Source organism: Trichosurus vulpecula, chromosome 4 (assembly GCF_011100635.1).
Source record: "Trichosurus vulpecula isolate mTriVul1 chromosome 4, mTriVul1.pri, whole genome shotgun sequence".
Classification (NCBI taxonomy): Eukaryota; Metazoa; Chordata; class Mammalia; order Diprotodontia; family Phalangeridae; genus Trichosurus; species Trichosurus vulpecula.
Genome location: NC_050576.1, coordinates 20,704,565 through 20,731,874, shown reverse-complemented (window position 1 = coordinate 20,731,874; position 27,310 = coordinate 20,704,565). Strand labels below are relative to the sequence as shown.

The 27,310-nt window shown below is 40.8% G+C and overlaps 1 protein-coding gene across 5 annotated transcripts in view; it reads left to right on the top strand.

The window, feature by feature from the left end:
- The window catches only part of FGGY (FGGY carbohydrate kinase domain containing), a 512,879-nt gene that overhangs the window by 38,991 nt on the left and 446,578 nt on the right, over nt 1–27,310 (top strand). For all 5 annotated transcript variants that reach the window (XM_036754773.1, XM_036754775.1, XM_036754774.1 and 2 more), the window contains exon 4: nt 4,003–4,154. In XM_036754773.1, the coding sequence (XP_036610668.1) occupies nt 4,003–4,154 (152 nt within the window). The remainder of the gene's footprint in view (nt 1–4,002; nt 4,155–27,310) is intronic.

The following is a 27,310-nucleotide window of genomic DNA, read 5'->3' as shown; positions in this document are numbered from 1 at the left end:
TGTCTTTCTTTCATCTCCAGTCTCTTTCTCCCTCTTTGTCTGTTTCTCCATCTCTCTCTCTCATTGATTCTCTCTCTGTCTCCCCTTTCTTCCTCATCTCCCTGTTCCCCTCCCCTCTCTCTAATAAATGGATCTGACTGCAGTATTCCTCCACTCAAAAGCCTTCATAGCTCATTATTACAAGAACTTCACAAGATTACAAGATTATCAAGAACTCTGGGTCATATTTATAAGATGAAATTTAATAGACAAAACATGTCAGTGCAAATATTAATTAATCAACAGACATTTATTAAGTACCAGGTACCATACTGTGTACTGGGGACCCAAAGACAAAACTAGAAAGTTTGTATTGTACTGGGGTGACTCAAAATGAGTTTATACAAAATATATTCTGAATAAATATAAAGTAACTTTGAGTCGGGTGCTGGGTCAACAGGGAAGGTCTTATGTAGGAGGTGGAGTACCTGAGTCAAGGTTTGAAGCCATCTAGGGATTCTAAGGCAGAGATGAGGAAGGAGTGCATCCCAAGCATAAGGCAGATAGAAGGCACGGTGGATAGAGCTCTGGGTCTACAGTCAGGAGGTTCTGAATTCAAATCCAGCTTCAGACACTAGCTCTGTGACTGACCCTGAGAAAATCACTTAACCTCTCTCTCAGTCTCAGTTTCCCCATCTGTAAAATGGGCATCCTAGTAGCACCTACTTCCTGAAGCCATAGTGAGGAGAAAATGGGAGAATATTTGTAAAGATCTTTGCGCACCTTAAAGAGTTATATAAATGCTAGCGATGATGGTGGTGATGATGAATGGTCTGTGCAAAAAAGGTCTGTGAATATTGAGTGTAAGGAAGAGCAAGCATGTCAGTTTGACCACAGTGAAGAGGAATGGTGGGTAACAAGACTGAAGAGGAGGGTTGGAGCCAGATTGACCAAGTCCCTAAATGCCTAATGAAGGCAAGAGTCAGCTATTGGAGTTTCTGTAGCTAGGAGATAACCTATGGTGAAGCCTTTGAGAAGGTCAGTTGGGCAGCTGTGTAAGGGATAGATTAGGATGAGGAAAGATTGGAGCCTGAGAGACCAGTGGGGAGCTCATTGCAATAGGGTTGGTGAGAAGTCACGAGGGCCTGACCTCGGGTGGTAGCCGTGGGAAGGGAGAGAAGGGCATGTGTGTGAGAGATTTAGTGGAGTGGAATTGAGAGGACTCACAGATGGGTAACTGATTGGATATGAGGGAAACTGACAAGTCAGGGATGTTTGGAGAATTGTTAAGTTTTGCACTTATAAAGTTGATTTTTTGAACCCAGAACAAGATGGGGGGATTACAGCAAGAAAAGTTGTTTGTTCCTCAAAAAAGAGAGATTGGGGGATTTAGTGGCCTACAGCAAGAATCCCCACCTACATTGTGGGCTACATTTGGCATCCAATAAAGCTAATGTAATCTTAAATGACAATTAAGAGAGAGACAGACTGCCCTCCAGTAGGGAGGGGAGTATTCCTTCCATTTTGTTTGTCCTTGTATAATATGGCATTCAGTTCTGGGCACCACATTTTGGGAACTGAGTTGGAGAGGAGGGTGATCAGGATGGTAGAAGATCTTGAGATCCCACTATAGGTGGAAACTATCCACTTAACAAGCATTTATTAAGGTTTTCGTGGTTGTGAGGTTTTGTGCTAAGCACTGGGGAGACAAGGGAAAGCCAAAACACACCCTCTCCTCAAGAAGTTCACATTCTAAAGGTAGACAGACTATGCAAGCAACGTGCATGTACAAGATATAGACAGAATCAATGGAAGGTAGTCTCGGAGGGAAGGGAAGGAGACCAGGAAAGCCTTCATGTAGCTGCAAAGGGGCTAGTGCTATTTAGATGGATGAAGAGCAGATAAAGTGTTATGGATATAAACACGATCTAGCAGAGAGCTCTGGTGTGATAACTGTCCTCAGGTATTATACGGACTGCCAGGGGGACATGTGCATTGTCCTGCTTGGCTGCAAGGGTGGAACTAGGAGCAATGGGATGGGAGGTGCAGAGAGGCATTTAGGTTTGCTATCAGGAAAATGTTCTTAATCAGTGGAGCTATCCAGATGTTAGACTGGGCTGCCCTGGCAGTTAGGGGAGCACTTTCCCCACTGCTACTTCCCACCAAGCATCCTCAGTGCTGGAGGTCTTTAAGCTGAATGAACCCTTAATGGGTATGTCACATTCTTGGTGAACTCTGATATACTGAGGCTCCTTCCTGCTTCAAGCAGAAACCCAAAACTCCTAATATTGGTCTTTATAGCACTCGTAGTCTGTGTCTCCAGCCGACTTCAGTAGTCTATTTCACACTACTCACTGCCATGAAATATATTTCCCCCATCAACTGAGCTAACAGACAGCCAACCAAGAAGCATTTATTAAGCATGGACTATGTGCCAGGCACTGTGCTAAGTGCCAGGGATACAAAGAGGCAAAAAAGCAGTCCTTGCTTTCAAGGAGCTCATGTCTAATGGGAGAGACAACAAGCAAACAGCTACTGTACACATCACCAATTTCATCCTGCATCATCCCACCCTGGGTCTTCCCACTTAGGCCATCCCATGTGCTTGGAATACACTCTTTCTACATTACCACCTATTGAAGTCCTTCAGGTCTTGGATCCATTGTCCCCTCCCCCATAAAGTCTTTGCTTTTCCTCCCAACAGAAGGCAATCCCTTTCCCTTCACAATCCTCCCAACCTGTGCCTCAACTTTTGCCTTCCCCTCAGCAAACCTTGGTTTGTACCATCCCTACTTGGGTGTATGTCCTAACTCTTGTAGTAGGCAGCATCCTCATTCCTTCCAATATTGCCTGGAATCTCCAGGGTCACACTGTACTCTGGAGGCATTAAACGACCCTTGGACTTCATGCAGCCCACAACACTCCCACATGTGCCCCAAGCCAGATTAAAATGTAATAGGGAACTTTTAATGAAATAAATAAAAATACAATGAAACATAGATGGTGTTGTATTTTAAAACTAAGTCAGTCTGCAAGCCCTGGAGAAGTATCCTGTTGTACAGGTTGGTGGCCCCTGTCTGAGTTTGGCATCACTGTTTGCCCTCCATACTCTCCATGGTGTGATCACTCTGGATTACTTTCTCTACCTCACACACATTGATCTCAATCTCCCATCTCCATGTCTTTGGCTTGGCTGTCCCCCATGCCTGGAATGCTCTCTCTCCTTCCTAACCTCAGGCTCAGCTTCCTTGAAGACCTAAATCAAATCTCACCTTCTTCAGGAGGCCTTTGCAGTTCTCCATGGCTGCTTCTGTCTTCCACTCTGAGGGAACTTAAATCCACTCTGGATTTATAGTCAGGTACCAATGTATATACATACTGTCTCTCCCATTAGAGTGTGAACTCCATGAGGGCAGGGACTGGTGGTTAGGTTTTTTTTTTCCCTTTCTTTGTATCCCCAGCACTTAGGTAGGATTTAATGCTTGTTAATCGGCAGATTAAACCCAGGTGCTCAAATTCTTGTATGGAACGGGACTCTAGGTGTTTGGCTCAGTTTCTAGTCTTCTCTTTCTTTCTTCATTGAACTTTTTCTCTGTATTTCTGTATCTCTCCCCCTCTCTGTCTCTACTTGTTAATTTGTCTCTGTGTGTCTATATTTCTGTCTGTGTCTGCCTCTCTTTGTCTCTGATTTTCTGTCTGTCTGTGCCTCTGTCTTTCTCTCTTCTCAGTCATTTTCTTGCTTTCTCTCTCTGTCTTTGTGTTACTGCCTGTTTCTGTCTCTGTGACTGTATTTGTCACTCTGTTTTTTTGTTGCTGCCTCTTACATTCTCTCTCTGTCTCTCTCTGCCTCTGTCTCTCTGTATCTGTTTCTCTCTCTCTTCTCTCTCTCTCTCTCTCTCTCTCTCTCTCTCTCTCTCTCTCTCTCTCTCTTTCTGTTTCTGTGTCTTTATTCCTACCTCTGTCTCTCTCTCTGTCTCTCTTGATCTCTTTCTCATTGTCTCTGTGTCTCTCCTCCTGTATCAGGGGACTCCAATAGAAATATCATCATGTGGATGGACCACCGTGCAGGCAGTCAAGTAGAGAGAATAAACAGAACCAGACATGCGGTTCTGAAATTTGTCGGAGGAGTGATGTCTGTGGAGATGCAGCCTCCTAAACTTCTGTGGCTAAAGGAGGTGAGTACCCTGAATGGGAGTTTGGGAGACATGAGTGGCGCAACCAAACCTAGCTTACGGTAAAAGTAAAGTCAAGAGCTGTGCCTTTGTTTATCTCAAATTCCTTTTATTTCCTCTCATCTCATTTGAATTCAAGGTTTTGGGTCTGAGATGATTTGGTATTCTTTAGCCAGAACATTTCCTGGTGACTTGAAAAAAATTTCCAGGGAATTCAACCTTTTCTATGAAGTGCACACCAAGGGAATGCCAGTTTAATGAATACCATTAGAGATGGATGAGTGAGAAAGTTGAAGTCCACGAGAAACCCAATGGACTTGGAAATCCCTAGGTGGTCTAGAGACCTAAGAATCTACCTAATGAGCAGTGTCTGGTGTGATTCATTCCCTGGCTATAAAGAGTTAGCTAGGTTGAGATTTAATTACTCCATCAGCCAAAGGGGAAAAGAAATAAATTCCATAGCTTGGTGCACTTGGAGGTATTGGAGTCCCAAAGCCTTGGATTCTAATCACAACCCTGTCCATGAGCAATTTATTATATCTCTTTGACCCTCAGTTCCCTCTTCTGAAAAATATGTGTGTGGTTGGGGTGGAGGGGGGGAGAAGAGAGACAGCAGTGAGGGAGGGGAAGGGTTGAGACAATTGGACATAAGAATAATAAACCTGGAGCCAGGAAGGACCTGCATTCAAATTCTGCCCCTGACACTTTCTGGTTGTATGACCACAGGCAAGTCACTTACCCTCTCTGAAACTTACCTGTAAAATGTCGATACTAATAACTGTGATTGCCTGTGTGAGGCTCAAATGAGATGACATACTTGTAACGTCTATAGAGCATTTTGCACCTTCTCAGGTATTATTATATAAATGTAGGTTGTAATAAGGTTCTATGTAAAGTCTCTTTCAGCTAAAAATAAAAATAAAAAAGGATTTTGTATTTAGCCTTAGGCTTGTTGGGATGAGAAATGGGACTTTGTTCAACTCCAGGATCCAAAGCTGTCTCAGTAGTTAGTCTGTTGTCCATGTGGTACATTGTAAGAGGCCTGATGACCTCCCATGTCAAGATTAGGTTCCCTGGCTGGTATCTAGACTGACTGGGGCTCTTCTTCAGCTAAGACCTGGCAGTCAATGCCCAGCAAAGTTACCAGAAAAGATCATCCCTCCTCCCCTCCTTTCCCCTTCCCTCTTTTCCCTCCTCCCTTTCCCCCAGTACACAGAAGCCTAAGACAGGGCTGTCCAACTTTATGTTATCTTGGGGCTGCATTAAAATAAAATAATTATTCAAGGGCCGCACACAGAATAAAAAAAACAGCACACTAATAGAAAGTGGGGGGATGGGTGTCATCAATACAACGGGCTGAAGGTGCGAAGCGTGAAAGCAAACACAAAACAACAAAACAGCAACACAACAAACAGTATAAAGGTAGGTGTATACTGACTAGTTTGTGTCTCACAGACAGAACGCATCCCACAGATCGACTGAAAATTCTGTGTGACATGTTCTGTCCGTAATACTGCTTAAAAACACCAAAGAAAATTAGTGTCAACTAGATTACTTGTTAGTTAGTGATGGAATTAAAAAATCTAATACGCATTCCATGCAAATTATTTTATTTTTTCATTCGTGAATATTAAAACCCACAGGTGGGCCACATAAAATTGCACTGCAGTCCGTAAGCCGTATTTTGGACAGCCCTGGTCTAAGACATGGTCCCTGCCCTCAAAGTTCTTTCAATTTAGCTGGAGTGACCAATGAATATGCATAAGACAGCTAGAGAACAACTAAATGCTCAAGTACATTCAACTTGCTGATTCTCTGATTCAGAGACTGTAGTCTACGGATTAAGTGCTAGGGTTGAAGTCAGGTAGACCTGGGTTCAAATCCAACCACAGACACTAAGAAGCTCTGGGACTCCAGGCAGGTCCCTTAACCTCAGTGCATCTCAAACAACTCCCTTTTCTATTAGTTAAAAATGACTGGCTTGCTATCAGTGCTAGGTGGGTGAAGTTCCCCGCCCTGACAAAATATTTGTACTATCTGCCTCATGAGATGGAAGGAGAGCTCTTTGTCAATTGTCAGGGCACTGGGTAAATATGTTATAATTATCTCAAGCCCTCCTTGTTACATCCTTATGTCAACATTTTCCCAGGATCTCCTGTAATTGAATAAGATGCTAAACATGTCCTCATTGTATATGATCCTCAAAGGAGATTTGTAGCTTCCCTGAAATTAATATGTGAACTTAATAAGATCCAGATTTCCTCTGAAGCTTATAAATGAGAATCTTCTGCCCGGTGACTTCCTATTCAACCCAAATGGCCTCTTTAGACAACGTTCTTTACTTCCCCCAGGTGGTAGAAAGCCTCCCCCCATTACCCAGACAGCATTTGTACTGTATTCTCCTGTAGAAGCCACATGTTTTCGTATACCGTGATCATTGGTGTATCTGTGTGATCCCTATGCCAGCTCATAAGGAGGGGCCACTAGGTGCTATAATAAATACAATACTGAGCCTGGAGTCAGGAAGACTTGAGTGTAAATGCTGGCACTTACTGGCTGTGTCACCCTGGCAAGTCTCTCAGGCTCAGATTCCTTATGTATAAAATGGCACCTGCCTCCCAACATTGGGAGGAATGAGATAATACATGTAGTTGTTTTTAGTCATTGTTCAGTCATGTCTGACTCTTTGCGACCTCCTTGGGGGGTTTTCTTACCAAAGATACTGTTCCTTCTCCAGCTTGTCCCCATTTTACAGATGAGGAACTGAGGCAAACAGGGTCACAGAGCTTGTAACTGTCTGAGTCCAGATTTGAACTCAGGTCCTTCTGACTCCAGGGCTGTCAATCTATCTGCTTCACCACTTAGCTGCCCTCCTCTATAAAATGGAAAACTTTGAAATCTACGGTCTGTAGTACATCCGACATAATGGAGATTAATTTTGTTGAGTGGTCCATTTTTTTTCTTTTAGCACACCCAAAGTAGAATTCAATATAACATTGAATTTGTTTTTGTTTATTCATGGTAAGAAGTTCAGTAGAATATTAGAAAAGCCATTGTATTTGGGATCAACATATCTAGATTTAAATCCTAATTCTGCCATTTAATGCCTTTTTAACTTTGGACAAGTCGCTTCCCTATTTATAAAATGGAGGAATCAGACTAGGTGATTTCCAAGCTCCCTTCCCCCTCTATGTCTATAATCCTTCAAGTCAATATTTAAAGTCCTTCTGACATTCCCTTTAAACTACCCTTTCTCCAGTGGTTTTCAGTTCATTTTGATTGAGGGTTCATTAAGTACGTACACTGTGACAGGTATTGAAAGTAATACTTCAAGGATCTGTGAATTCATCATCATAACAAATTCTTCCATCGATGGAGACTGAAGACCTTTGTAAGTTAGTAGAGGAGTCTTACAGTCTTGCCCAAGAGGGAGCCTTAACTAGGGAATCATGGGATCATGGATTTAGAGCAAGAAGGGACCTCAGAGCCATTTGGGCCAACCCACTCATTTTACAGAGAAGGAAACTGAGATGCTGAGAAGTTAAGTGACTTGTCCAAGGAACTCCTCTGATTCCAAAGGCAAGTAAATATTCACGGCCCACTTTGACTCAGTTTTCCCTCACTGCGGAACAAGCCTGCTGTCCACCATGTTACAGGCAATGAGGACAAGGGCAAAAATGAACCAGTCTATAAGAGCTTCTGTACTGGGCTGTACGGCATGTACATAGAGACAACTGTTTCCTTGTATGAAAAGTCAGGTTTGATGGCTTCTAAGATCGCTCCCAACTTTAACATTATGTTTTCTTATCTTGAAAACAACTCTTCAAGGAAACAGCAGTCTTTCTTACCAAGAACTCACATTTCTATAACATTTTCAGAACTCACATTTCCACAATTGTTACAGATTGCCGTAACAACAGCCCATGAGATAGATAGTGAACATAGTGAGAACTCAATTTTATAGGAGAAACAACAGGCCTAGGAGGAGGAAGGAAGTGAAGCCAACAAGTATTTATTAAGTGCCTGCTATGTGCCAGGCACTGTGCTAAACTCTGGAGATACAAAGAAAGGCAAAAACAGTCCCTGCCCTCAAGGGGCTCATAATTTAACGAGGGAGATAGCACACAAGCAGCTAGGTACAAATAAACTATATGATTTTATATATGTACATACACATATATTACATTTATAAACAAGCTATGTAATTATATATACATGTATGTGTATATGTGTGTACATATGTGTGTATATGTATGTGTGTGTGTATACACACACACATGCACACACAGAATAAGTAAGAAATAATCAACAGAAAGAAGGCACTGGAGTTAAGGGCATTTGGGAAAGACTTCCCCTAGAAGGGGAGATTTGAGCTTGGACCTGAAGGAACCCTGCTGGTGTTAGAGATGGGATTTGAGTCGAATGTTCTTTCCATTACGTCGATCTGCCTTTATCGTCCACTTCACTTCCCCTACAAATGGAAGAGCTTGAGACAAAGGAATAGCATGCTTTTGACATTTATTTCATGGCATATTCAGGACCAGAGCACACATTCACATGTCCTGAGTGCAGTGGGCTAGCTAACACACTCTACTCTCAATGTGGTTCATTGCCCTCTTGTTTCTAGAAGTTAGATGCCAAAGGTCGCTAGCCCAGATGTCCAGTTCAGGCTGCCAAGAAGACATGTGGACTTTCTAAGACCAATTTAGCCCTTCTCTAGAGAGAGACCCTCTGGCCCTTGGGTCTTGTCTTGCAGTATAGAATTTTAAATGTGTCCCTTATACTTAAGGTCTATGGGGCTCAGGTTGATGGATGTTTCCTTAATCAGAACTGTCAGATAAAAGGAAAAACGTCATGTGAATTTTTCATAACCCCCACGAGTCTGGCTTTTCCATTTGGTCTCAATGATTCTTGCTCTCTTCCTAATGAAGGCCAAATGTAAATTAAGTTCTGTCAGTTTTGAGCAGCTGGAGTCTTCTTTCCTCCTAAACATGAAACATGGGAGAGTAACAAGGTGCAGACTGAAGAAGGTCGTTAGAGCTAACTGGCTCAAGCAGACCCTGACAGTTTAATGTTAATGGAAGATAATTAACACGGCTTGCAGGAATGGCAAGAAGAGACTCATATTCATCTTTTAACTCATTTCCTCTTTTTTTTCTGTTGTCAGCGCAGCTAGGATCTTGTCATTTCACTGTTTGAGATTTGTTCATTGTTCTTTAAAAAGATTCTAGGAGCAATTGGTTGAAAGTTCATAGAGTCTGCTTGACTGCTGAAGAAAATGTTTAACCAGTTCCTGGCATGATAGAAAGGGCATTGGCTCTGAAATCAGTGGACTGACTGTGCTCAAGCGCCACCTCTGATACTCACTACCTCTGTCATCTCAGGCAAATGTCACATCATTTCCCTCATTTGTCAAATCAAGGAGCTGGAGTAGATGGCCTCTGAGTCCCCTTACAGCTTAACTCTGTGAACCTTGTCTCATTTTGACCAAAGACCTTGTATTTTGCTCCCATGTTGGGAAAAGTAGAAAAATCTGACTTAGGAAATTCTTGTGATCTTTTTGGATCCTTGGCTATGTTTTGCCTGTTTTCAGAACGAACAAAATTCCTGGGTTGGCATACAGAAGAATATGTTAATCTGAAGCAAGCTTCACCCAACTGTCTCAATGGCTGCATCCTACTCTCATAGGTCTACCTTACTAAGACTATTTGATGTGAATAGTTGAAAAAAATAAATGAAAACTTGTGCCTGGTTCATAAAAAAGAGGCTACGGTACCCCATTCCCCTTCCCACCTTCTATTTCCAGCCAAAATGGCCTCCTTTCTTTTTTCCTTATATGGCATTCCATTTCTTATCTCTCTGTCTTTCCATAGGCTCTCCCCTTGCCAGATATGCCCTTCTTCTCTTCTTCTTAGGAGCATTTGAGGCTCAGCTCAAACACCACCTCCCCTCCATACCCTGATATTACTTTGCATACATTCTATATTTACTTATTTTGTGCACATGTTGGTTTCCACTCCCTCCTACTGTACTTGACAGTAGAATTGAAGTCCTTGGGAGTAGAGAGAGCTTAATTTTTGCCTTTGTAGCCCCAGAATGAGCATATTCTGATACAATATCATAGATGATATTCCATATACCATCTGTCTTATAAAAACAATATATATATATATTATAAGAATATGTAATATATGATATGTATGGTATAGCATGTACATAATATAATATTGTATTATATATATTTTATATATACCCACGTCTATGTGTATATGTGAGTATGCCCTCTCATTCAAGGAGTGTAGGGTGGCTGTTGGGCAATGATTTTAAGCAGAGTTGGCATTCCCAGGTCAGTTTTGCAACACAGGAGCCTCAGGATGCCTGATGGAACCTCAGGTGATGTATTTCTCTTTGTTGCTTTCTGCAAGCATCCAGATAAGGCCAGATTCCCTGGGACAGAAGATAATTGAGGCAAAGGAGACTCTGAGGAGAAAGCGGGGATTTGGTGCTTAAAGTCCCAGTTTCTGGTGATTAGATATGAAGATTTAATGTTTCTATACCTCTTTCTCATCAAAACTTAATGTGCTTCATTTTATTGTCACTTTATTAGATTTGCCAGTCATCAGGCTTTCATAAAGCTCCTACTATGTGCCAAGCACTTCTGGGCACTAAGGACATGCATACATAGTTTATATATGTCAGAAACTGCCCAAGGTTGGGCATAGCCTTAGAGACCCCAGTGTTAGGGCAGCACAGTGAGGCAGTAGAGGATGGGTGTCATGGAATATTAAATTAATAATATGGTAAAAGGACATTAAAGATGTTTGGATGGCTGCCAGTGGGGATGATACACCTTGTGTATATTGACATAATGCCCTCAGATGGATTTTCCTAACCAGATAACTTGGGAAGGTGTTTCTCTCTGTCTCTCTCTGTCTCTCTCTGTCTCTCTGTCTCTCTCTCTCTCCTCTCACTCTTTCTCTCTCTCTTCTCTCTCTCTCTCTCTCTCTCTCTCTCTTCTCTCTCTCTCTCTTCTCTCTCTCTCTGTCTCTCTTTCTCTCTCTGTCTCTCTCTCTCCCTCTCTCTCCCCCTCTCACTTTGTCTCCCCCTCTCACTCTCTCTCTCCCTCCCACTCTCTCTCTATTCACTTGTGATAAACTTAAACTGTGCCCAAACAAACAGGGATTTTAGTTTCAGGAACAACAATAACAAGAATTCGATGAACCAAGAGCTGGAAACTCGGACAGAGTTGGGTCAGAGCTAGTTCCAAGCGCTTGGCTTTGTGTTGTTCCAATTTTCCCCCATGGCAATTGCAAGTGAAAAGAGCGGCAACTGATGACAATGTGTGTGTGTGATTTGCAAAGGATTGGCATCCAAGAAAGAGCCTGGGACTTGGGAGTCAGGTGGCCTGGGCACAGAGGCTAATTCTGCCAATAAATTGCTGTATGACCTCGGGAAGGTACCTCAATTTATTCATCTATGAGGAAATGTCTCTTTTTGTACCTCCATGCTTGGGCCAGTACTGGCACATAGACGTCTGATAAATGTTTTGATTAATTGATTGATCGTGAAAAGAAGGCTTAGTCTTGATAGCCTTGGAGGTCCACTCACACCCTCTGTTGATTCTGTGAGCAGCCCTTTAAAGCATGCAATGCATACATTATTATTCCCATTCCAAGGATGAGAAAACTGAGATTCAAGGAGATGAGTTGACTTTGCCATAGCCACAAAGTGAATACATTTTGCGACTAGTGTTTGATACAATTTAATTTAATTCATGAATCATTTTTGAATCTTCTCTGTGTAAGACACTGTGTTATCTATATGGTGGGGACATAAAGTTAAAAATGAAAAAGAAATCTCAAATCTAGGTGTCTTTTGATCTCAAATTTACTGAACTTTCCTCTTCTTTTGCATGATGCTACATGATTCTACATTTGAATCCTGACTCTTTCATTTACTACTTGTGTGGTCTTGCTGCTCTGGGCCTCAGTTTCCTTATCTGTGAAGTGAAAAGAATTTGACTGCTTCAGGGGTTCTTGGCTTTGTGTGTGTTGTGGAGCCTTTCGGGAGTCTGGTGAAGCCTCTGAACACCTCCTCAGAATCATATTTTAAATTCATAAAGTACAGAGGATTACAAAGGAAACCAATTATATTGAAATATATCAATCACTAAACATTTATTAAGTGCCTACTATATGTCAGACACTGGGTTTATAAAAGAGGCTAAAGACAGCCCCTGCCCTCAAGGAGCTTGCAGTGTAATGAGGGAGACAATATGCAAACAAATAAACACAAGGCAAGCTATATAAGGATAAACAGCTTGGATATTATACCCAAAGCAAGGATAAAATGGAGGTAATTAACAGAAACATGGAATTAAGGGGGGTTAGGGAAGGCTTCCTGTAGAAGGTAGGATTTTGGTTAGAAATTAAGAAAAGCCAAGGTAAAGATGAGGAAGGAGAGTATTCCAAGCATGGAGGACAGTCAGAAAAAATGCCCAGAGCTGAGAGATGGAGAGTCTTGTTCATGGAAAAGTCAAGAAGCCAGTGTCACTGCATTGAAGAGTATGTTCTGGGTACGAAGCTGCAAGAATATTGGAAAGGTAGGAGAGGCCTGGGTGATGAAGGACTTTACATGCCAAAGGGAGGCCATCTCCAGTAGTCCTGATCTTTATCTTGCCACTGGATCCAGGTGACTCCAGAGGAGAAAGTGAGGCTGGGGACTGCACAGCCCTCCCTCATTTATATCCTATTCATTTGCAAGTCATGGCATCATCTTCCTGTTGTCATGGTCCTCTTTGATAATGAAGGACAAACTTTACTACAATAACAAATGCCAAGTAAACCATTTTATATTTGCTCCTGGACGTGAGTTTGCTGAGTAGGAGGTGACATAGTCAGACTGCACTTTAGAAAAAATCAATTTTACAGCTGGAAGGAGGATGGACTGGAGTGGGAAGAGACTCAGGGCAGGCAGACCCACCAGCAGCTATTGCAATAGTACAGATGGGCGGTGATGAGGCCAGGCACCAGTGGGGTGGCTGTGTCAGAGGAGAGAAGGGAACATATTGGAGAGATGCCACAGAAGTGAAATCAACGGGCTTTGGCCAGTTTGGATTTGTGAGGTGAGAAAGGTGTTAAAACATTTTTACAAATTCATGGATCCCAAATTAAGAATTCCTGCAGTAGATGACTTCTGATCTCCCTTCTAAATCTCTGATCTTATTTCTCACTAGTATGAGCTAACTATCCTCATTTCCTTCCTTCCTTTTTTCATTCTTTACCACAGAGGTGGCCCTAAAGGCCACGGGATACTTCTCTCTGCTCTGGCATCTGTCTTTTGTGGGTGTTCAATTTAACATCCTCTCACTCACCTTCCTTATGTAACACTTCACTCCACCCACCCACCCACCCAATTTCCTTTCACTGTGTTCTATTTCTGGTGTTTGCTGAAAATATGTTACTGCTAAATACAGAATCAAGCAAAGGTGGGATGGGCCATTTTAATGCTTCCATATGTACATGGTGGGTGTGAGCAGGCTGTGACATTAGGGGAATGCTGAAGAACAGGAGTAAAAGATAGCATCTGGAAAATGTATGATAGGAAGAGATGATAGGCTGGTCACATGATGTGAGTAAGGAATGACAAGCATCCAGCCAGAGCGGTCTGCTAGATCCTTGCAATGTAAGGTGAGCAAGAAGAAGGCTTCCATCACGTTGGATACCTTCCCTGTAGTGAACTTATGGGAGGAAAGAGTTAAAAGTCTGATAGAATGAAGAGGCATAGATGGGGTGCAACTGTACTGTGGGCAGAATTCTAATTCACTAAGTTCATAGAGTCATTTGAGCATAATTAATTCTGTCTCCAATCTTGTACCCATTTTAATACCAGCAGCTCTCTATCCATATTATTCTAGTCAAGGTTATTTAGATGACTCTAACATCATAGAGTATAAGAAATGTGAGGGGCCTGAGAGGGGCTTAACAAGACTTAATCAAATCTAGACTTAAATTGAAACCTATGGTTCCCAGCCACATCTGAACATCTCCAGGGAAGAGGGAACCACTTTCTGAAAAGCTCATTTAACTTTTAATAATACTAATTGATGAGTTGCAACCTTTCATCAAGATATAATTTGCCTCTCTGCAAGTTCTACCCATTCTCCATGGCCTCATATCTGGCTGATATTGGGAGAGAATATTGGGAGAAAATATGTTGGGAGAAAAGATGTTAGGAGAGAAGAGAACATCCATTATTCCTCCTTCTGCTTTCTGGGGCCAAGAAAAATAGCTCTAATCCCTTTTCATCTGTTTCTTAGAGCTGTGCTTATAAATAGCATTATGGTGTAGTGGTTGGAAGGCTAACTTTGGAGTCAAAGAACACCTGGGTTCTAGTCCTGCCTTTGGACACTGGTTGTCAGAGCTATGGGACTATGGGCAAGTCTCTTAACCTTTCAGTACCCCAGACCTCTATTAATGTGTGGTCCAATGGAAGAGCAATGGATTTGGGGTGAATCCCCACCCCTACCCATGTGACCTTGGGTGAGCTGCTTAATTTCTCTAGAGCTCAATTTTCTTATTTGTAAAATTAGAGGTTAGACCAAGTGATCCCTAACTTACCTTCTGACTCTAAATGTATAATACTCTAGGTTACAGAGCAGTTGCCAATCTGCATTAATAGAAGGCATTCTCATATTGGGGATTCCCTCACAGCAATGAAATTACACATCTGGACTGTCCATTAAAATTCAATGTCCTTGAGGGCAGGGATTGTTGTTGCATTTTTTATATCCCAAATGCTTAGCATGGTGCCTGGCCCAGAAGAGGTGCATAATAAATGCTTATTAACCAATTCCCCCCAATCATTCTTATTTATGAGGCCACTAAAATAACCATCAGGTTGTCAGTAGTGGGAAATGATGACTTAGATTCAGAAGACTCAGTGTCACCACTTAATAGGCCTGTGTGACTTAGGGCATCTCATGTTAACTCTTCGAGCCCCAGTTTAGAATCTTCAGAACAAGGGAGATACCTTCACTACCCCACTCACCAGGTCTTCCTGACTACAATCCTCGCACTCTCTACATTATCATATGCTGCTTCTCAACTTCACAGTCTCACTTGGGGAGTAAGACTGACACCCCTGAGATGCCATGAAGATCATCCAAAAGAGTACGGAATGGTATCTAGTGGAGGGATGTTGGCTTTTAAATACAATAGATGTCCGGAAAGATCCATTAGACTGTGTACTTGTGGAAGTCCTTAAGAGAGGAGGGAGAATTTAGTTGGATATAGAGATGAGTAAATATAAAATAAACTCAGAGAGGCTTAGTGGTTAGGGTGAGAGTGAAGAAGACCAGGTTCATGCCCTGCCTTTGCTGTGTGACCCTGGTCCCCACCTCTCACAGCTCTGGTACTGTTAGAAGGCATTTCTTCTCAAAGAGTTCCATCCACCAATAAAGCCAGAGGAGAAATGCCAATCACTCAGTAAACGCGTACTTATTATGTGCCTATCATGTGTCTGGCACCGTTCTAACTACTAGGGATATGAAGACAAAAACAAAGAGGGAAGCACAGGCCCTAAGTTCATGAAGCTTGTACAATATATGTAAAACATATTCCCTCCTTAGAGAAACTCCTGCCCTGGCTCCTCTTGCCCTCCTGTGTTTCTTGTGGTTTGCTTCTCAGGGTTCAGTTTCAGGAAAAGCCAAGCTGTCATGCTCAGAATCAATCGTAAACACATAGATGGAGACCTGAAATTACCACAGAGGCCATTGTATCCAGGGGTCCTAAACCTGAGATCCCTAAACTTCATTTTTACTTTTTTCTTCTTCATGATTTTTTTTAGTTTTCAACATTCATTTTTATAAGATTCTGAATTCCAAATTTTTCTCCTTTCTTCCTTCCCCCTTTCCTAAGACAGCAAGTTATCTGATATAGGTCATACATGTACAATCATACTAAACACATTTCCACATTAGTCGTATTGGGAAAGAAGAATCAGAAGAAAAGGGAAAAACCATAAGAAAGAAAAACACAACAACAAAGTGAAAATAGTCTGCTTCGATCTGCATTCAGACTCCATAGTTCTTTCTCTGACGGGGCTAGCATTTTCCATCCTTTGGGCAAGTCCTTTGGAATTGTCTTTGATTATTGTATTGCTGAGAAGAGCTAAGTCAATCATAGTTGATCATCACACACACACATCTCCTGGTTCTTCTCACTTCACTCAGCATCAGTTCATATAAGTCTTTCTGGGTTTTTCTGAAATCCACCTGTTCATCATTTCTTATAGCACAACAATATTCCTTTACATTCATACACTACAACTTGTTCAGCCATTCCCGAAATGATGGGCATCCCCTCAATTTCCAATTCTTTGCCAACACAAAAAGAGCTGCAAAAATATTTTTGTACATGTGTGAACTTTTTTTTAGTAGTATGCCTATTTCGATGTAATTCGTTCCCTTGGTAATCCCATACAATTTATTTTATGCAATTAAACATTATAACTAAAAACATTGAGATAGGATCTACAGGCTTCATCAGTCTGCCAAAGAAATCCATGACACAAAAATAGTTATCTGATCTAATCCAATTCTTTCATTTTATACATGAGGAAACTGAGGCTCACTGAGGTAAAGTGACTTTCCCAAGTTTACACAGGGAGTATCAGAGGTTGGCTTTGAAACCACGTCCTCCTACTTCATAGCTTGGGATCTTTCTATTCTACAACACTACCTTACTTTACTTCCTATTTTCTGGCCAGTTTCTTCACAACTTTGTGGATACTTGCTGTCTTTATCTTTTCCTCACCTGTCCACCCTACCTTCAGTTATGGAACCATGAACCATGATAAAAATCAATTCTTCCATTGTTCCTGGATGGGGTGTGTCAATCTGCTCCCCTGTGACCCTATTCATCATTCCTATAACTTATCAGATCAAAGTTTCCCCCTCTGGCCACCACTCTCCTATGTGTCTATTCTTCCCCATTAGAATGTGTAAACTCCTTGATGGTGGAGACCAGTTTTAAATTTTGTATTTGTATCCCTGGTGCTTGGCACCAGGTAAGTACTTAATAAAAGCTTTTTCATTCATTAATGTAAGTATACATAAAATATATACAAAATTACCAGGAGGTAATGAGAGGGGGAAGCACTAGCAGCCAGGGGATTGAATGGAGGGGAGTAGGAGAATCAAGGAAAGCTTTACATAGTACATGGCATTTGAGCTTCCTAACACCAGCTCCCACAATCTATCCACTGTATCACCGAGCAGCCTCAACTAGAACATCAGTCAGATTTTAGATTAAAAAAGGGGGGAGGTTCTTAGTTTTGGTGGGTTTTTTTGGCATCGCTTATCATGTTTCTTTTCAGTTTTGAAAATGTTTAAAGAATATAGACAGGACAGGTAAGCTACATAGGGTATTGTTACTACAGGATATTACATTAATATTGTAGTACATAGAAGGATGTCGTATCAATATAATGGGATAGAGGGACTATAGGATACTCTCTTGATTCTCTAAGACATGGACATAGAACTTAAAGCTGGAATAGTTCTCAGAGGTTTTCTTATTTCCCCACCACCCATCTCTCCTTCATGGGCCTCTTAAGTGAATTTTTAGAACTGAGTAAAATGAGGCCCAGAGTTCTAATGACTTGTTTATGGTCACATAGATCAATCTCTTCCCCTCTCTTCTACCTGGCTTTACAGATAAGGAGTCTGAAAGTGGCCCAGAAGTGACTTCTTAAGGGTGACATAGTGAATTCACAGTTCCAGTTCTACTTTGGGGGGGCCATACCAATGAACTTCCATCTTCTGGGTTGATTTTCCTTTTTTTCTTTTTATTTCTTGTTAATTTATGTAATAAAACAAGCATTTCCATAACACGGTATAATAAAGGAAATTGCATATGAAATCACAAATCTATTATGTGTAACTTGCTATTCCTTTTAAACATATAATAAAACTATCATGTAAATTTCTTTTTTTATACCATTAGACACAAATATATATGAAAAGGTAAAATCACTTTGTACATGCTTCTATTTGTGAGTTCTTTTTCTGGATGCAGGTAGTGTCTTCCTTCATATGTATAACCTTTGAAGTTAATTTGGGTATTTATAATAGTTAAAATGACTTACTGGCTCCAAATTGTTTTTAAACAATATTGCTGTTACCGTATACAACTTTCTGCTCATTTTGCTCTTCATTATTTTGTGCAAGTCTATCCACGTTTTTCTAAGATCATCAAGCTCATCATTTCTTATAACACACTAGTACTCCATCATAATCATACTACAACTTGTTCAGCCACTCCCCAATTGACGAGCATCCCTGAAATTTCCAGTTCTTTGCCACCACAAAGAAAACTGCTATAAACTTTTTAGAACATATAGGTTCTTCTCCTTTTCCCCTAATCATCTTTGGAAATAGACCAAGTAGTGGTATTGCTGGATCAAGGGTATAGGCAGTTTAATAATTCTTTGGACATAATTCCAGATTGTTCTCCAAAATGGTTGGATCAATTCACAATTCCACTGACAATGAATTAGCTTCCCAATTTTTCCACATCCCCTGCAACATTTGTTGCTTCCCCCTTAAGTCATTTTAGCCAAGCTGATAGATATAAAATGATATATGGAGGTTGTTTTAATATGCATTTCTCTAATCATTAATGATTTAGAGACTTTTTTCATATGACTATAAATTGCTTTGTTTTCTTCATCAGAAAACTGCCTGTTCAAATCTTTGATATGACTCTGGGTTGATTTTCAAAAGCAGGACTTTCACCTTTGGGAGAAGAAGCTAAGGAATAAAATTTTCCTATTCCTCTGCCCCAGAACAATCGAGGATTTTAAAGGAGCCGCTTAGACCTGTATTGTGCTTTGCAAGGGGATATAAAACTTCATAAGGAGTCAGGACCTCAGCTGTAGCATTCCTTGGTGACCTTTTCCATTCTAAATATTATTTCCCCTTTTCATCATTAATCTCATTTTTCCTCTCTCACAAAAAGAAAACACATGTAATCTCATCTCTTGTATCAAGCCAGGTCATCTCCTTGGAAGGTTTGTGCGGGGACTTGTCAGGTTAGGACCAAATTCTCTTTAACCTTTGAAGAGGGCATAGGGTCATGTTAGCTACTCTTAGAGCATCTGCTATGGATTTTGTCTCCGGGGGGGCGATATCTCTCCTCTGGAGGTTCCATGTAAATCAGCCTCATAACTCAATATGCCCCATTTTCACCCAGTGGAGTATTGAGCATACTGTTTGTTTTTTTTTTAAGCTAGGGTATCCATCTATTTCTCAGTTTTTAGTTTTCTATTCTCCTCTTTATTTCTTACATCTGTGTCCCCCACTTTCTGGCCCCCTATACCACTAATACTGATATTTGTGAAAGTTCCTGAAAAATAACAAATTCCAGAGAATTAAAAACAAAATCTTCAGAAGAGCAAGAAGCTTTCTTTGGCTAGCTATCTATGTCTCTTAGTCAGTCAAGAACCCTTCTTTGTCCATTAGTGGTACACGCACATATCACCAAAAGGTGTTCATTTAGCCCCTACTGGAAGGCCTCCCCACTCACTGACATCACCCATTCTAGTTGTGGACCTCTTTGATGAATTTTTATTCATCCATCATCACCTCTTGTCTGGACCATTGCAATAGCTTCTTGATGGGTCTGCCTGCCTCAAGTCTCCTTGTTCCAATCCAGCTTCGATTCAGTCACTAAAGTGATTTTTTAAACACAGGTCCTACTTAGTGTCACTCCCTTGTTCATGTTGACTCCACCATTAGATTGTAAGCTCCTCGAGGTCAAGGTTTGTCTTTTGCTTTTTTTGTAAACCTAGTGCTTCATACAGTTCCTTGCACATCGTAGGCACTTAATATTTATTTATTGATTGCCAGCTCTGCAAAGAATGGATTGGAGAGAGGAGAGACTGGAGGGAGGGAGACATTGTTTCAGGTATTTGGTCCCAAAGATTGAGTCGAGTCTAGACGTGAAGGTTGGGTAAAAGGCAACTATAATTTGCCCACATCTGTGATTTTGGGCTGTGCAGGTAAATGGTTAAAATTTCTCCAGTGGTTTAGGTGGAAGTCTTCATTGTTTGAGTCATTTCAGGACTAGACTAGACAAGACAAAGCCCCAGAGAATATACTGTTGCATTGACCCCTGGTAGGCAGGAGGGCTGGACCTGATGACCTAACAGGCCTTTTTCCACCTCTGATTCCGGTGGGGGGATGACTCAGAGACAATGACATCATAGATGAGCTCATTCGCCCTGAGAAAAGATGTGACTGCCGAGCAGGGGCAGCCGTCCTCTTGTTTCCACCCTTCCCACTTGTTTTCCTCTTCCTGAGCGTGTGGCACTTTGCATTGCTTTATGCTGTTCTTTGCCCCTTCTACCTTGTCTTTTGTTTGAATAGTTTTACTCTTTATTACCTTTCATCTAAATCATCTCACATTTTTTCCTCTTCTCTTCTTTCACTTCTCTTTCCTTTCTTTTCTGCTCTTAAAATTCCCCTTTTCTTTCATTTTCTTTCTCCTGTTCTATTTATTCATTTCTCTTTTTTCCCTTTTCTTTCTTTTTAAATTCTCTTTTTTCCCTTCTCATCCTCTAGAAGTAAGTTTGAGTGTTGCTATCTCTGGTATTTTCTTGCATTCTTGTTGACTACCTGTCTTTTTCCCCCATGTCCATTTCTCAGTGGTGATGATCCTGGAGAGAGGTATTTGCTGTACCTACTTTATCCTTGAGGAATACTTTGCATATACTTTGAGTAAATCAATTACACTTCTTTTTATGAATTTGCTTAACTCATAATAAAGTGAAATCCTAGGACATGAGAACTAGAAGGGACCTTAAATGTCATCTGGCTCAAATGCCTTATGTTACATATGAAGAAACTGAGGACCGCAAAGGAGAAGAAGTTCCTTAGGGGAATACAGCTTGGACATATTGCTCATCTCTCTCAAACCAAAAGAAGCTACATACCAGAATAGTGATGCTCTTGGATTTCCAAACCAATAACAAGACACTTTTTCATTGTGATGATTTTAACACTAATGTCTCATGGAGCTCAGTCCGCTAGAAGAAAGCCAGTAGAAGCAGATATAAGCACATGTCAAAACTTACCCCATCATCCAATGGCTTACCTCCTACAGTAGAGCCCTGTTATCACCCAGAGCTTTTTATTACATGGTTACAGCTAGAACATGGGTCAAATCTTACACCTCAAATGCTATTCTATGTAGCTAAGAAGAGTGGTTGACCAGGCCAGCCTGTAATATGAGGCTGTGCTTCAGCAAAACCATTTATAAGGGAATCCAAATAGAATTGTAGGAATTAATGGTGGACACGAGCTTAGTATTTAGAACTAGATGGGACCTTGGAGATTATAGTCTGATCCTCTTTCTTCAAAAATAAGTAAACTCAGGCCTGGAGAAATAAAATTACTTTTCCAAGGTCATATAGTAAGTAAAAGAGTATCAGACCTGTGGGTCCAATCCAGCTAGCCTGAGGTTGAGTTTTCTTTTTGTTTTTTTTTTTAATTCTAAAATCAACAAATACCAAATACAACAGATTTACATATATGTACATATATTTGCATATATATTAGAGCAGAAAAAGAGACTTGTACAAGAAACTGCAGGTATCTATTAAGTGTACCTTGCTTTTCTTTTTAAATGTCTAATAAGGTCAAAGTAGCCTTTAAAGCTTTTTTTTGATTGTCAATCCTTCTTTTTGGTCTTCCTTCTGTTCTTTTCTCTCATTTTTTCTTCCTTCTTTCCTTCTTTCCTTCCTTCCTTCCCTCATTCCTCCATCCCTTCCTCCCTTCTTCCCTTCCTTCCTTCCTTCCTTCCATCTTTCCTTCCTTCCTTTCTCCCTCCCTCCCTTCCTTCCTCCCTTCCTTCCTTCCTCCCTTCCTTCATTACTTCCTTCCTTCCTTCCTTCCTTCCTTCCTTCCTTCCTTCCTTCCTTCCTTCCTTCCTTCCTTCCTTCCTTCCTTCCTTCCTTCCTTCCTTCCTTCCTTCCTTCCTTCCTTCCTATAAATGAGTACTTGGTTTCCAGTTGTACTAAAAAAAACAACCAAACAAGCAACAACTCTGCTATAAATATTTGTGTCCATATGGATCCTTTTCTTTTTTCTTTAATCTAATTGAATATCAGCAGTATAGCCTGGCCATGCATAATTTGGTGATTTTTTGGACATCATTCCAAACTGTTGTCCAGAATGTCGGGACAAATTCACAGCACCATCAACAATGCATCCATGTGCTTATTTGTGTGCTGCTCTCCAACAGTTGCCATTTTCAAGTTTTTTTCTTCTTCTAAAGATGAAAATTATAAAATTGCACCTCCAAGATGCTTTAATTTTCATTTCTATAATTTTTAGTGATTTGGACCATTTTTCACATATATACACATACACACACATATACCTATTGGGGAATTGTTCTTGTTCTTATCGATTTGAATCAATTGCTTATATAGCTTAGAAATGAGACCTTTAATAGAGAAGCTTATTGCAACTTCCTTCTCTCAGTTATATCCTTCCATTATAATTTTAGTTAAATTGGTTTTATTTCTACCTAAGAAAACCCAACATTTTAAAATTTTGTGTAACCAGAATTCTACGTTTTATCTCTTGTCCATCTGTATCCCTTGTTTGGTCATGAACTTTTCTTCTATTCATATATCTAAAAGGTAATTTCTTCTTGGTCCCCTGATTGTTTAGGTTATCATCCTATATGTCTAAGTAATGCATCCATTTGGAGCTTACCTTGGTGAAGGTCATCAGCATTGTATGCCAATTTCATGATGTCATGCATGCCCGGGTTCTAAATAATGGACAATGCTCTCCTGCCTTCCCTGTCATCAATGGAGTGAAACAAGGCCATGTGCTTGCTCCCATGCTTTTTAGCATGATATTTTCAGCCATGTTGTCAAATGCTTTCAATGAAGATGAACATGGCTTCAAGGTCAGCTACTGCACTGATGGTAAATTCTTCAACTTGAAAAGGCTGCAAGCCAAGACCAAAGTGGAAGGAGTGTTGGTGCATGATTTTCTGTTTGCAGATGATTGTGCACTCAATGCAGCCTCTGAAGCTGAGATGCAGTAAAGCATAGATGGATTCTCTGCTGTTTGTGCTAATTTTGGCCTAACAATTAACACCAAGAAAACACAGGTGCTCCATCAGCCACTAACACACTATCCATACATGGAACCATCAGTTACAGCAAATGGAGAAGTTTTGAATGCTGCGAATAAGTTCACTTACCTTGGTAGTGTACTTTCCAGGGATGTACACATTGATAATGAGGTTGATGCATGCATTGCCAGAGCTAGCTCAGTGTTTGGGAGGCTCTGAAGGAAAGTATGGGGGAGAAGAGGTATTAGACTGATTACCAAATGTAAGGTCTACAGAGCTATGGTGCTGACTTCATTGCTGTATTCCTGTGAAACCTGGACAGTCTACCAGAGCCATGCCAGGAAACTGAATTGCTTCCATTTGAATTGTTTTAGGAAGATTCTGAAGATCACCTGTCAGGATAAGGTACCAGACACTGAGATCCTTACTTGAGCTAAACTGCCAAGCATTCAAACTCTGCTTCAGAGAGCACAACTCCCATAGCTGGCCCATGTTGTTTGAATGCAAATCACATGCTTGCCAAAAAGACTATTTTATGGAGAACTCACACAGGGCAAGTGTTCACATGGTGGTCAGAAGAAGCAATACAAAGACACTCTCAAGGTCTCTCTCAAGAACTTTGGAATTGATTTGTGACATGAGAGACACTGGCATAGGACTGTTCAGCATGGCGTGCCCACATCAGAGAAAGTACTGTGCTCTATGAGCAAAGCATAATTGAAACAGCTCAAAGGAGACACAGGATGTGCAAGTTTGGAGTATCAACTCCAAATGTTCACATGGACTATTTGTGCTCGACCTGTGATAGAGCATTCTGAGCTTGTATTGGCCTGATCAGGCACAATCGACACATTCAATCTTGACTCAAGCATAGTGATGTCATTTTGGTCTTCTTCGAGAACAAAGGACAACAACCAACCTTGGTATATGGTGTGAGATGTTGGTTTATACCTAATTTTTGCCAGACTGCTTTTCAGTTTCCCCAGAATTTTCTCCCCCAAATATTGAGTCCTTAACCTGGTATCTGTGATCATTAGGTTTTTCAAACACTAGACCACTAGGTAGAAAGTAGTAAAACTAGGATCTGACTCCCAAGTTCTCAAGTTGTCCTTTCCACAAAGTCCTTTTCAGTTCTAAGTCTCATCCTATTAAGATCACACGCCATATTTTTCACTTACTTTATTCTTTCTCATGTCTTTTTTTTTACTTTTGATTTTTCTTCCACAACCGTTATGAACATGGAAATAATTTTTACATGATAGTGTATGCATAAACTATATCAAACTGCCTACCATTTTCAGAAGAAGAGAGGGGAGGGAGGGAAGGAGAAAAATTTGGAACTCAAAATCTTGTAAAAATGAATGATAAAAATTTTCTTGATTTGTAATTATGGGAAAAAATAAAATACTATTTAAATCAAAAAGGCCACATTCCAGGGGATGATAATAATAATAATAATAATAATTCATGATTCTTTTACTCTTTACAGACATTATTTCATTTCATAATCACAGTGACCCTTCAAGGAACCTCATATTTTTTCACCTTTCTGCTACCAAATTTTGACACATGGGAAAGCTAAAGTTTAGAGAGGTTAAGTTACTGCCCATTATGACATCACTCATGAGTATCAGAGGTAAGATTTGACCTCAGAATGTCATGTCTCTAAATCTAGTCCTCTGTCCATTATTCCATGATTAAAAGTACTTGGCTAATGTCTAGGGTAGTTCAGCCCTTTTGACAAGGCATCAGCCTAGATGTTCTAAGGAGGAATACTATCTTTGGTCCCCTCTTTTCAAAAAAAGTGAGGATGTTCTTTATGCCTTCTGTTGTTACAGCACAATCATTTTTTTGATAAATCTCCCCCCACTACCTGGGGAACCTTCTCTTACAGCAAAGAGCAGCTAATCAACACAGAAACTATGTCTGACAACATAGGCAACATTCCTCATCAACAATTCTTCAGCTCTCTAAGGAAAGGGCAGAGATAAATTTTAGCCAAATTCTCTTCTATGGGTCATGAAAGCGATGGGCTTGTGATCACTAAACCTTTAGTAGGAACCTGTGGGGGAAGGTAAGAGAATGGACATTTATCTAGGGTTCACAATGTGCCTGGCACTGTGCTAAGCACATCTTAAAATATTATTGCATTTGATCCTCAGAACAACCTTGCAAGGCAGGTGCTATTATCACCCCCATTTTATAGTTGAGGAAACTGAAGCAAACAGAAGTTGTCCCCTACCCAGTGTCTCAGAGTTAATGTGTCTAAGGCCATATTTAAACTTAGGTCTTCCTGACCCCAGGACCAGCACTCTCTCTATTGTGATACCAGTTCCCTCTACTTAGGTGGCTAAGATTCTGTACAAAGGGAAATATTATTCATCCTTGAGCTTGATAGAAATTTAAAAGAAACCCATTCAAGCTTGAGAGAGGCAAACTTTCTATGAGTGAAAGCTGTCCTGAAGCAGGATGGGTTGTCTGGATAGTCTGTTCCCCTTCCTTGGTGGGGGGTGTCTTCAAACAGAGGCTGGATAACCATTTATTGGAGATTCCCTTGGTGTATGAGTTCAACTAGGTGGCCACTGTGCACCCATCCAGCTCTCAAATTCTGTGATTCTGTGACATCTTGGCTTTGATCATCTGAAGCAGATAGCAAAGAGGTGGCCATTTCAACATTTTTTTTTAAAAAGAGTGCCCACTACAGACCAGGATGGTGAATCATGAATGGCTTCCATTAAGTGTTATGAAGAAATGTGTCTAAGGAAGAGGAGCCAAGGTAATTGACTTTGGCCAGGGAATATAAGGGGCATCAATGGATGGAAGCTGCTAGGACAGCATCCCATTTCATCAGAAAATATCCCCGAAATCATTTCCTGTCTCTTGGCCCAGCACCTCCCTCTTGAATGGAGTATGGCAGACATTCCCTGGGCTCAGCAGCAACCTAGCCAGCCAGGCCAGGAAGTGAATGAATCCATTTGCCAATTAAAATGAAACCCCTCCAAAGGACCTGCTCACCCGAGACAAAAGAGATTTGTCTTCCTGGCAGTTTCCTTGGCCAGGAGCCTTCTTCACTCTGTAACCCTGCAGAGAATAGATACAAACCTGCTCTCTGGGAAATGAGGCTGGGACAGAGCTTTTTCTTACTTCACATTTATTCAATGAGTTTGAATTAATTTATCCTATATATATATCTTATATGGGACTAGACTGTGAGCCCCTTGAGAGGAGAGACTATTTTTCTTCTTTTGTATCCCCAGTGTCTAGAATGGTATACAGTAGGCACTTAATAAATGCTTGTGGGCTTGATTTAGTACTGTGCCTGGCACATAGTAAGTGCATTATCCTTGTCCTCATTATAACTAACCTTTATAGAGAGCTTTAAGATTTGAAAAGTACTTTACAAATATGATCTCTTTTGATCCCTGCAACAACCCTGGGAGGTAGGTATGATCATTAACCCCATTTTAAAGGTGAGTAACTAAGGCCGAGAGATATAGAGTCACACAGCTATTAAGTGTTTGAAGATGGATTCAAACTCAAGCTTTTCTTGACTCCAAATCCTGCCTTCTATACCCTTGCTTTTGCTTTGTAAACCTTAAAATGCTACAGAACTGTGAGCTCTTAATCCATGCTGTTGGCTCGCTGACTTTGTGAGAGTGTCTTTGTTCTTGATCCTGTGGGGCTGCCCCAAGGACTTACGGGTTTGACTCTGTCCTGCAAGGACCCAACAATCTAACAGGGAGATAAACTATGGGTAAAAACTTTTGAGATGTTAGCCCTTGTGCTGCTTATCAGGGAGAAATAAGCTTTTTACTCTCTTAGGAGGACTAAAATCAGCTAATGTTGATACAGGTATGACATAGTTTGTAATTAGGCTCCATTTTGAGACCCTTTCAAGTTAATTCAAATCAGAAATTATTTACGATAATGATAATAATCGCTAGAACATATGTATTAATACTTTAATATTCGTAAAACGCTTTATCTGGGTCCTCTCATTTCATC